Consider the following 12,427-nt stretch of genomic DNA (forward strand, 5'->3'; position numbering starts at 1 on the left):
AGAGTCAGTATGTGACACAGATGGGATGAACATGAACATTAAAAACACCATCAATTTAGCAATGTATTAAGGTTAAATTTAGTGCAGCTCAGAAAGTATTTATAGAAATGTCTGTATTATTAAAACCATATCCAGACTTGCTGATTATTTACTGACATGTTTGCAGTTACTTTCTGTTGATTTGTATTGTATCTGATTGTGGAACAATCAAGTCTGTAGGACTGTTTTTCTGTGACTGGTGACTTTAAAAGCTTATTGGGAGAAGAGGACTGTGGAAATGAGGTCAGTGGATGTAAAATAAAAGATTTTCATTATTTTTAGATGTTTTAACATCAGTAAATTGCAAATGCTTTTTATAACAGTAACTCCATGAAATCATTAGAAAAATAGAAAATGAAAAGTTAACATTATAATGATATATGTTCTTTTTGGTTCATTATTAATAGAAACCATGGTTTTTGATATAGTAAGAAACTACTGAGTATAATTTACTCTTGCAGAAGATTTTTTTTTTGTTATTCTTCAAACAAACATGAGGTTGGATTCTGATCCAACAAAACAATAAGTCTAATTCTACTTTGTTTTCCTTTAATACTTCCAGACTTGATTTCTTGGAAATTTAGGACATGCAGCTACATAATGTTTTGAATAAATTGTTGAAACAGCTCTAAAATATTTTAACATTTTTCTTTCCAATTATCATGAAATAATTTACAAAATCTGTCTTTACAAACTTCTTTTGATAAGGGTGAAAGGAGACAGACTTTTACGAGGTACTTATCAAAACTACTGGTCCTATAACTTATTCCCCCTGCTCTAAGGACAGTATTTCAGATTGTTTGGTTCAATCATGTTGGTCTCACAGGTATCTGATCCAAAAAATAGTCCAAAGTCCTTGATGTTGGATCCCTTTGCCTGTCTTGGGGTTTTTACCACATTAGTAGTGTCTAATTTTTCTTTTTCTGGTAATATCAACCACATTTCCGTGAAGGGCTCAAAACAATACCAGATTATTTGCAAATGTGGAAAGCATGACAGTATGTGCAACAAAACCTCCTGCAGTTATTTATTCTGTGTTACATTCTGTGATGGGACCCCAAGTTGACCTGAATTTAGACATGGAATTCTCGACATGTCTTACTGGCATCAAGCATATTGTGAACCTCAGGAGGCCTCTAGTTTCTGTGAGTTATATTTTTACAATGCAAAACAGAATAAGAAAGTGTGTTTATTAAAGAAATTTTTTTATGGTTAAAAGGAGTTTGAAAAAAAATCCCACTACTTTTTAACCTGTGTTCTTGTAATGCTCCATGCTTTAGTCTTGCTCTTGAATCTAAGATTTTTTTTAAGTTGTAGCAAAATCTGCATAGTTCCATCAAGATCCCTAAGTCTGCTTTTTCTAAATAGGAAAATTAGAAAATTCTCTTAGGTTTCCCCTGGTGCTTACAGGTTTACAGGCTCCTGTCTCTGCTGCACCTGGCAGTACACTAAAGGTCTCTACCTAAGCAGCTTTGTGGAGCAAGGTCCAATTTCCTTCAGACAGCTCCTCCTGACTCACAACTGGATGAACTGGGAGCCAGCAGATGGCCAGGTGTCCTCCCTGCACTTCAACCACAATAATTTTAACAAAATCTGCTTCACCCAGATGAAGGAGCAAACTAGGAGCAAGTAAAACAGACCTATGTCATGAGTATTGTTTAGGGGAAAGCACACAAGGGAGGAAGAGACACTAATGGAAAACAAATAGGAACAGGAGGTACTTTGGTGTGGCTGGAGCTGAACAAAAGCACCAAAAGGGCACAGTTTACCAGGGGTATGGGTAAACCAGAAATACCTGCAGTGCTGGAGGGCCAGGGAAAGATCACACAGTTTGCTGCAAAGCTGCCTCTTGGCAGGGTATGCAGCAAACCACACCGTTCAGAGGTACCTGCTGGCTTTTACACACAGATAGGCAGCTCTTACACTGTTCAATAAAGGGTCAGACCAGAGGACTATTACTATTATTATTAGGAAAATTATTTGTTTCCTATGGCCTTCCAGAAGGGGTAATGTCAGACAAAAGTCTGCAGTTTATTTCAAAGGAATTTGTAGCAAATATTAAACTGGATTGCTGACATAAAGGACCTTGTAACAGCCAAGTCTCAAATCAGCAATAGGATGAAAATTTATCTGATGGGAACAAAGAGGGGGTTTTTTTGTTGGTGGTTTTTTTTTTTTTTTTTTTTTTTTTTTTTTTTTTTTTTTTTTTTTTTTTTTAACTGTTGTTTGATTTTTTATTGAGGAAAGACCTTGAAGCTGGATTTTTAAGATTAGGTGAAATGTGTTGAGAATTCCAACCCTGGAAAAAGCATGATGCTCTCATCTGCTGACTTTATTATTCTTAATCAGGGTTGTGACTACTAATATATCAGAGAATGAAAATACACTTGATTTTATAAAAGGTTATAAATTGGATTGATTAACTGAATTCAGCAGCAGATAATAAAGAGCTCTAGTTTGTAGATGCTTTTTAATGTGCTCATGAAAATAATCTGAGTAAAAGCAATAGGGTTCACTTCCTATTCAAAAGTGTGAAGCATCTAGTTTGTGTGGTAGTTATTTAAAGGAAATCCTCACTTTAATCCATCGGACTGTAACTTCCTCACTTGGCAAAATTTGACCAAACTACATGTACCTGACTGTATTTGGCAAATTTAAAAAAAAAAAAAAAAAATCATATTGCAACTTTCTCCTCATGTTTGAATGTAAAAAAGTTTCCACTTCTCAGAGTCAAAGTAATTAACCAAATCAAAGACTAAGAAGTAGCTAAACTTTCAGAAAGGCTTTAAACTGCTCTAACCTGTTATACAGTATAAGTACTGTAATCATGTATTTACAATTCACAGATATCTGCAATTTCTGCAGCAACCCTTCTATAGTGTTCAGTATAGTAATTTATTTTTTGAAAAAGGCTGTTTTTGAAACACATATGGGTTATACTTTAATGTGATCATGGTTTGTATTTTGATATTTGGATCACTGCATTTTTAGGATGAAAGAATTTTATTTGTACCAAATCTTCCTGCCATGAATTTTGTTACATTTTATGTTGTGAAAACGGAGAAATGTGGCTGCTTGCTCTCAGTATTTGTGAATTACAGATCATGTGATAGTTCTCTTTCATGACATATAACATATTGGATATTAGCTTTTAACAGAGGACTGTGTTCAAGTTTGGTGTTTTTATCCCTATTTGTTTTCGTTCAGAGGAAGGGCAAAAGGTCAGTCAGAAGCTCATTAGAGATCTTGAAGGTCTTTTTTGCATTTGGCATTGATTCACCTGCCTGTTTTCGTGTTCAGATGATGCCTTCAAAGAAAAAATTTGAGTTGGACAAACAAATTTTCTGAGGAGGTGGATTTAGCACAAGGCTAAGGTGCTACGTGAGTGAATTTCTCCACAAGTATGGAGTAAGAGGAGAAGAATTCAGAAAAAGGGAAAACTGTATCATGCCTGTAACAGTTTGGTTTTCTGACTTCCTCTGCTACAATGGGTTTTCTTTTTTCTGAAGTGAAAACAGAACCCATCTTTCAGCTCTTGATAAATAAAGTCTTTTATATGTGATGGAGTCTGCTGCCTGCTCTCAATGCCTTTATACGTGAGTTGTTGCTTACAGTAAATACTGTGCACACAACCAGGTATGGCTACTCTTGTCTAATAACATCTGTGTGGTACAAATATGCATATATGCATAAACACTTGCACCTGATTTGCATATATGCACATATAATCATACTTGTATTTACAGCACAGAAATGTATTGTTCTATGCATATATTATTGTATATTATGCATGTATTGTAATCTGTTTGCATATGCACTTACTAACTTTCTATTCCCGTTTTGTTTTTCTTTCCTCTGTCACGGAGGATACAATCTTCTACTTTAATGTGATAATCTCCTCTTAATGTCAGTTTCAGTTAAAACTAAAACTGTCTTGATGTTGAATTATATTTGTGCACAGGAAGATAGAACTACTTCACAGTTCAGGTGTGATACCATATCTGATGAGGAAATAATCCCTTTCTTGGTGTGGTATTATTTAACAAATTTCATGCTGCTTTTGTGATACCTTGTAGAGAAGCTGTCAAATCATAAAGTCAGTTAATAAGCCCTCAGTAAGTTGAATCAATTGGCAATGTAAACCTACTTCCTCTAGTTTCTTTCCTTTACACTTTGTTTTACATTATTTTTATGCTTTTATTAATACAGCAGCTAAAGCAGCTGTTCAAATTAATTTAATGTATAATTGCTTGTTCTGTTTTGTTGTTTTCCAGCTCCCTCAGGCACAAAAGGTAAAATATTTTAATCAAATCCTAGTCATTCCAAGTAGTCACCAGTGCTTCACGTTTCCATGGTGGTGTGAGTGTGGTACAGGTGGTGATCAGTGAAACACTTCACTGTCACGGGGGCTCCGAGCTGGGCCCCAGGAAGGTGCCTCAGCCTTTGAGCCCACCTGAGGTACCTGCTGAGAGCAGCTCTTCAAACACATAAACTAATTTAACATGCCAGGTATCCAGTAGCCTACAACCTGGAAACAACAGGGAGGCTATTTTATCAACAATTTGAAATAATAGTAGGGATTAAAAAAACCCCAACCCACTCCATTAGTCCATATGAAACATTTCTGGATCTGTTGTAGAGACTGCAGAACCCATGGCATAGCTGGTACCCTTTCACTGCTCCCCACTGTATCTACCAACACACCCCTGAACACATTTGGCATTTGACTTCTCTAACAGGTGGCATATTTTCATACGATGTGTTCTTGCCTTTAAACCACTTCTGCATCGATATGGTGTTACCAGAGGCAGCTCTGCACGTCAGGACAGCACAGGCACTGTGGCAAAGTTAAGGACTGCGTGATGCCTGTTGCATTGATTGTCCTCATGTATTTCACAAATATAATCAAGGCTTCCAGAAAGCAGGAAATCTAGCTGGTGTTTTGTGCTTTTGGTAAAAAAATATTAAAATGATAAAAATGAATAGTATATGCTGGGCAATTGCAACACTCACTTGTCCAAGTCATTCTTACTGTTCTTGGTAAAGCACCTTCAACAGGAAATGTCACAGCAATTAGTCAGTTCGACCTCACATTCATGGGTGATAATAGAAGTTCAGTTTTCAACAAAAGCTATAAGTGATGTGATTCTTCACTTAATAGCTTTCCAAGAATGGTGAGGGCATCCACAGATCTTAGAACTTCACTAATATATCTCAGCCACTTTTTAGTTTAAAAAGCAAGAAATATGAGGATGAGAGGCTTTATTTTTATGATACTACATGTATTTGAAATTCCTTGCTCATGGAGCTCAGAAAATTCTATTTCAAACCTGCAGGTAATATGCTATTTTATGACACTGGACTATGTCTGTAGTTTGTTCATGCTTTGATAGTTGCAGAACATGGTACCAAAAGATGCTGGTTTGGAGGGTTTTTTTTCTTTTCTTCTTGAAATAAAAGGTTTCAAGAAATATTTTGTGTACAGCTTTCTGGAAAAGTAGAAGGACCAAAAGAGTGTCTAGACGAGCTAACTTTGGCTTTTTCATTTTCATGTGCTTGTCTAAATGTTTGTGCCAAATGCTTCTCTTAACATTTTGCAGAAAGAAGAGAGAGTCAGACTGTGATGTGCTGGTGCAGAAAGTACAACCAGTCAGGCTGTTTGTCAGCTTGTGCCACCTGGTGCTGTATTATCTGTTCTGATGGCCACAATTCTGAGCTATTAAATAATATTCAGGTACACATTACTCAAGTTTGCAGTTAGCCAGCACAATATTCATAAATGGTCAAAATTGCCCATTTTCACTGTTTTTACCCCTAGATGGAACAAATGCAGAGCTAAAGCCGCATATTTTTATATGCACTCATAGCTGACTACAGTCTACTTGACTGTGTATTACTTTTGTGCAGAGAAAGAGGAGAAGAGTGGGAAGGAAGGATTGGGATGGGAAGGGGGAACAGGTACAAGTAACCCTCCAGGGCTTTTGATAACTTCAGGCAAGAAATATGCCTTTTAATAAGCGTGGCCTGGCAGCTTATGAACAAACCAAGAGAATCTCTTGCTCTCTGCAAGGTGAAGGGAAGCAGCACAGGGCTGGTGCATGCCTTTATGAATGACTTAGTCACTGTTTTGCCATATGGTGTCTGAACTTGTGCTGTATTTTTGCTGGAATCTGTGTATCATCTTGCAAATGTTTTCTCTTTAAACATTTCAAACAGTCATGTCTCCCTAAACATGCTCACTTTGATCTTTGAGTGATGTGAAAGAAAAATGTGGCATTTCAAGTTTACCTTTACTATTTCATATCTATTATAAATAGTTCACAATCTTGATGAAATGTGTTTTCTCTTATTTGTGGGACACTTTGGCTTCAGACTTTTCAGTGTTTAGTCAGCATTCTGTGGTGATTAATTTTTGAGTTTGAAGACCTGTAGGTTTTCAACTGTCGGCAGCAGTTAAATAACAATTATACCTATTATTACTCTTATGCTGTCTGCTCTTAGAGTGGTGCATATTCAGAATTGGAGAGCAGGTGAAATGAATAATGAAGAGCTTGAGGTGGATATGTCTGTTGCACCATGATATTTGTCTTGAAAAGATCTTTGTGATATACCCTATACTTAAAATAAAAAATACAACAAAACCAAATCAAACCAGCCACCCTCCCAATAAGCCAAAATAACACCAACCAAAAACTCACCAGAGTTTCAGGCCTTGATTTGGTGTGGTTATGTTACTTTCAGAACAAAATACCTATTGGAAGAATTAATGTATGTAAAAGTAAAAATTGCTACCAGATAAATGAAACAAAGTCATATGAATTTTACTTGTCCTCTGTTTTTCTTTTATGCATGTTTTTAGGTAGCCATCCCACAGGGCTGTGAAAATGGCAGTAAGATGAAATAATAACTCAAATTTACCGCTTTTCAAATTTGTTCATTTTGATTTCCAAAATGACCTTTATCTTTGAAACAGTTTTGTTAAACAGCTTTTTGTATGCACTGAAGAGCAAAAGCCACTTTTCCTTAATAGTTCAAAAAGGTGTTTTGTTTCCTAGTAGGAAAGCTTTACTTGCTTTCTTGAGCAAACACAGCAGGATTCAGTAGCTTTTGCCCTACTCCTGCTGTGATGTTTTGTTCTACTTAGCTTGAGTGGAAAGGTAGAAGTGAATAAATTAGGCACACAAATAAGAAGTAGAGAGTTGTTTTTAGGAACAATTAAGGTTTTTTTAATGATTCTCTCATGAACGGAACCATATTTCCTCCATACAAAAATGTTTTAATGATATTTATTGCCCAAAAATTTCTGACATGTTCCTTCTCTCTTTCTGTGTTATCCTTAACTTCTCTAAGTACTGCTGTGCCCTCCTCATATCTTGATGCTATCATCTTTTAGCCTTTTTTGAGGATCATTTATCATTCCCTGCATCATTTACCTTATACTTTGAAGAGTTGAATTAACTGTCACCGTGAATAGAAAACAGAAAATTTGGAAAGCTGTGGTTTCATTGAAGTGCATGACTAGTGATTTTAGCACTTTTGTAAAATTATAACATTTAAGCAGAATCTAATGGAGTACAAAGTAATCATAAAGTAAACAGTTTGATTTAGCATTCCTTTGGCTCTATCTCCTCCTCATGAGATGCTATTGTCTTTGTTTTGTAATGTATATTTGGTTTCTATTCAGAAAACCATGTTAAAATTTTCACTTACATGTTAATTGCAATCTTTAGTTTCCAAATTTCTCTCTCATATTCTTCAAAAAGCAAAGTGACTTGTAAGGACATTTTTCAATCAGCAATTTACAAACTCCAAGTAACTATTTTACAATATAAGGGTTTTTGGGGTTTTTTTCATTTACTCTGTGTATCAAACACAGAAATATCTCTTTAATGTAAGACACTCACACACGTTCCTATATTGTCCCAGACCATAACTATGCCAAAATAATAGCTATTCCTTATGCTTTTAGTCCATATAAAGCATACATTCCAATTCTCCAAGGCTTCCAGCCTGCCTCATGACTCTGATCAGCACATAAAAGTGCAGTGGTCACAGAAGACAAGACATTGTGAAAGAAATCTATACAGAGTAGACAAAGGAAGAAGGGGGGTTGGGTTGGGCAGGTGTGTCAGAAATTCTGGACAATCCATTGTAACTCTCCTCAAATTCCTCTTTCCATAATGGGAACACCTCAGAAAATGTTTATATTCTTTCCTGTATATGTGGGTCTCATTTAATTTTGGAGCCTGCCTTACTCTTTGCCCTTGAGAGATGGATGCTTGTTCTGGGTGTGAGACTAAACTCTAAGTGGCTTAACTCTAAGAGGATAATTTTTACTTGTTTTTTGGGAAGATCTGCTTGGGGTTGTTCTGAGAGGGGTAACTGTTTACAGTGAGAAATTAATGAGAAAACTGCTGTAGTTACATCTATTTCTAAAGGGAATTTTTCCTTCAATTATAAAATTGTTATCACTAGGCATTAGAGATCTGTGCCTTTTTCAGAAAGCAAATTCTGTTTCTTTATTCTAAACAGCCAAGAGACATTTAGCCTCAGTCTTGATATTTATTTTCTTTCAAAGGTTTGTTATTTTTTGCTAAGCATTTTATTAAACTGAGTGTCCATAGCCCTTGGGTAGTTGCCCACCTAAAACTGTTACCACCATGTCTTTTCAATAGAAGAACATTCTGGGGCAAATCACTGATGCTGTCTCCTACATTCATCATTTTAGACTAGACAGTAACTACAATATGATGAGCAGTGACTCAGTAAAACACGGTAAATACGAGTCCCTGCTCATCCAGTTATTGGCTGACTCTCCTTATGGAAGTGGTCAAGAACCATCTGCCAAACAAATAAAAAATCAAAAAGGCTGGATTATACCATTCTATAGAAATGATTGCAACCGCCAGCTCTAGTTGGTGCTTGTAGATAACAAAATTATAGGGCAATCACTCTTGCCTGCTTCCATAGTCACTTTTGAGAGTTAATGAGCAGTTCTTTAGTAAATTCCCAGGAACTCCAGACTGTGGGGTTTTTTTTTCTTCTTGTAAAGAATTTCAAGTACCCTAAAACTCTACTGACAGTCCATTGGCTTTATCCTATCCATTGAATTGTTTTTAGTAATATCTTGAGCATGAGCAGACTCATAAATTAATACTGTCCTGGTACTTGACAAAAACATGATGTCAGAGAAAATCACCCAGGGCAATCATACAAAATCTCTAAGTGCCCCAAAATGTTGCCTCGTAATCATCAGAATGCTCTTCCACTTCCTGGGCTCCTCTCCACACAAATCATGTCAGTGTGCTTGACTCTACCACTCTGGCCAAGGAGCAGAAATTCCTGCATTGGTTTGGCAGCATTTGAGTTTCAAGTGCAACCTTTGAACCCACAATGTTTTGCCAAGTTTTGGGGATTTTTTTTGTTTGTTTAATAACTTACTATTCCTTGATAGAGCAAGGATTATATTAGGGTTAGAATTATCTCTTCATGCTAACAAGGAAAACAAACAAAAAAGGAAATATGATCCTAAGTTTGTTCCACCTCATATCCCTAGTGATTCCTGACTCTAAACCCCATTTGTGTTCCTGTCTAATGTCTGCAAACATTCCTTCTCACCATGAGATAGTGCCCTGCCTCAGGGAATACACTTGTTTAAGAAACTTAAAATCCTCCTGAAGAAGACTGGGAGATGCAGGACACATAGTTTTCTAGATTTTGTTTTTCTAATTTCTTAATGTGGAATATACTTTGTAAGGTATCTTTATCATAATGTAGGAATTGTTTTCTGAGAATGTGGGGAGCCAATTGCTATTGCTTCATTATAATAAAATCTTTGTAAACACAAAAAAAGCAAAAATATAAATTGCAAAAGTTCTAAAATGAAAAAAAAAAAGGATTAAAAGTTCTACTTGACTGCAGAAAACATGACAGAGACATAAGTGGTAGGAGAATGTCACAGTTGCAGCTGGGCATGACGGTGACCTACAGTATTGCTCAGCAAGATCATCCCTATTGCTGCATCCAACTGGCTGAATACAGGTGCAGCAAAGCAGAATAGGTGTTCTACAGAATCTCAAATTGAGATCATAACAGTCTGTGTCACACTTTAAAATGTTGGATAAACCTCTTCAACTTTAATCTCTGTCCCTGGGGACAGAAAGGGTTGAACAATAACTCTCCACCTCCTGCTTGAGTTGTCTTTCACACATCGCTGGTGTGATCGACAGGCACGGAGCAGTGCTGGTGTGGAGCACCCCAGTGAGTCCCTGCCTCAGGGTAGAGGTTCAGTGTGAACAGGGAGGAGACAATCTGAGCACTCTCACTTATCACTATGGCCAGTGATAAACATCCTACACGTTTCTCCTGAATGGAACCAAGGTCAGGAGATCTGTTTTCTCCCTAAACTGAAAAAATGTATTGAAACCTGATGTGCAGAATCAACTAATGCTTCATGGCACCTCTTTGTCCAGAAAACTGAAAACAGCTGGAGCAAAGGTGCTCCTGGGATCCTTACTGGCCGTCATCCTTTGTGCTGCTGTGTGAGCTGAGATCTCGCTCTGGACCAGAACAAAGCATATACAGCTCATGACCTCTTGCTCTTTGCCGGGACAAACCAGCCCGAGGCAGCTTTGGCAGAGCTGACAGTGGAAGGGATGTGGAGCAGAGCTCCAGCTGCTTTGCTACTGCTCTTGCTGCTTCCACAACCATCTCAGCCCCTGCTCTCTCCCATGGCAGGCTGCAGCAGGAGAGAGGATGAGGCAGCTTCCCTGCACTGGAGGGGCTGGGATGGGCAGAGCTGGTTCAGTTCAGATGGGGCCAGGCTGGGCTGGGCTGCACTCACTGCAGGTCCAACTACATCAGTGTCATTTGGAGAAACTGCCTTATCTCATTCAAAATGGAAATAATGTAATTGAAAACTGCAATCACATGCTTTTAATTGTCCCTTAGTTCTCAGAGATAGTGTTTCTTTTTCATATATAGCTTGCTGATGATCAGGGATTGGTGTTGATGACAACTGTTGCCATGCCAGTATTTAGTAAGCAAAATGAGACTGTAAGTACTCAGATTATTTCTGTCATGTGATAATGGTGTGAGTGATGTGAAGTTATTTTCAGGGATCTAGTAAGATTTTAGCCAAATCTAAATTTTTTTTTTCTTTTCTTCTTCTTATTTTCTCTGCAGTTAGTATCCCTTTATTAGCATAAAAACATGGACAAATAATCTCAAATACCTGTACTCAAGAAACCACAGTAAAATTATGAAACCCTATGTCTAAGGGAAAATCTCAGATGATACTAGGCCTTACGGCTTTCTTAGTTCTGTATTACTCTTTTGTAGCAAATATTCTATATAATTTTCCTCTTTGCTCTAATATAACTCAGGATTTTATTAGTTTTATGTCTATTATATATGTATCTATTTATCTTTAGTAATTCAACAGATTGTTAAAGAAACTTAAGTCTGCTTTCCCCTTAATGCTTCATCTTTCTCTTTTGTTTATCGAATAGTAGGAAAAATTGGGAAAGACAGGAGAACATATTTTTAACTGTAGTTTTTAATTTCAAACCTATTTGCATGTGAAAGGTTTCAGTAGAGGGACTCACCAGCTATCAAAACCTTGCATGCCTTTTCTATGTGTATTGTAAATAAAGCAGAAAGGAGCAATATTATTGATTTAATTACTGCTTGATCAGCTGAGTTGTGCCAGTATCTGCCTTCCTCACTTTTTAAATAATTTATCTGTTTAATTCCTCAATGTAGCTGCAAGGTGAAATAAGTTGTGAGTATGTTTATTATTATTGTGGTTCTGAGTGCATCTTTTATTCTTTTCAGAGGTCTAAAGGGATTCTCCTGGGAGTAGTTGGCACAGATGTTCCCGTTAAAGAGCTTTTAAAAACTATTCCAAAGTACAAGGTAATGCACAAATGGTTTATATATAATTTATATTCAGTATAATGCCCAAAATATAACAAAATTTATTTAATATGTTGTTATTGTTTATACTTACATAGCTCCATTATGTCACCCATTTTCCTCTGGAATTTTACCTCTGTAGTGTCTGAGATCAAGTGCTATTTTTAAAACCCAAGTTAAAATATGGCCTGATCTTAACACTTTTGTGGATCAGTGTGGTCTAGAAGGTAATATTAAATACTGTCCTTGTTAAAATCAATGTAATTATAAAATCAATGAAATTATCAAACTTTGAAAGAGAGTCAGAATATGAGTCAAAATGACCAAAAAATCATACTGAAAAATTGCATAGCTTTCAATAAAAACCTATCTTTAATGTGGCTTTAGGCTTTCTGTTTGTGTGTAATTCTTCCTGTCCCAATTCTGTGTCTCCTGGAATTAAAGACAGTGGCACATTGCAGGAACTCAAGTT

The 12,427-nt window shown here is 36.6% G+C and overlaps 1 protein-coding gene across 1 annotated transcript in view; it reads left to right on the forward strand.

Annotated features, from left to right (window-relative positions):
* Positions 1–12,427, forward strand: part of CACNA2D3 (calcium voltage-gated channel auxiliary subunit alpha2delta 3) — a 406,564-nt gene that overhangs the window by 283,472 nt on the left and 110,665 nt on the right. Inside the window, exons 14-15 of the mRNA XM_063411460.1 lie at positions 11,023–11,094; positions 11,875–11,955. Of these exons, the coding sequence (XP_063267530.1) occupies positions 11,023–11,094; positions 11,875–11,955 (153 nt within the window). The remainder of the gene's footprint in view (positions 1–11,022; positions 11,095–11,874; positions 11,956–12,427) is intronic.

The sequence above is a fragment of the Prinia subflava genome, chromosome 14, assembly GCF_021018805.1.
Source record: "Prinia subflava isolate CZ2003 ecotype Zambia chromosome 14, Cam_Psub_1.2, whole genome shotgun sequence".
NCBI lineage: Eukaryota > Metazoa > Chordata > Aves > Passeriformes > Cisticolidae > Prinia > Prinia subflava.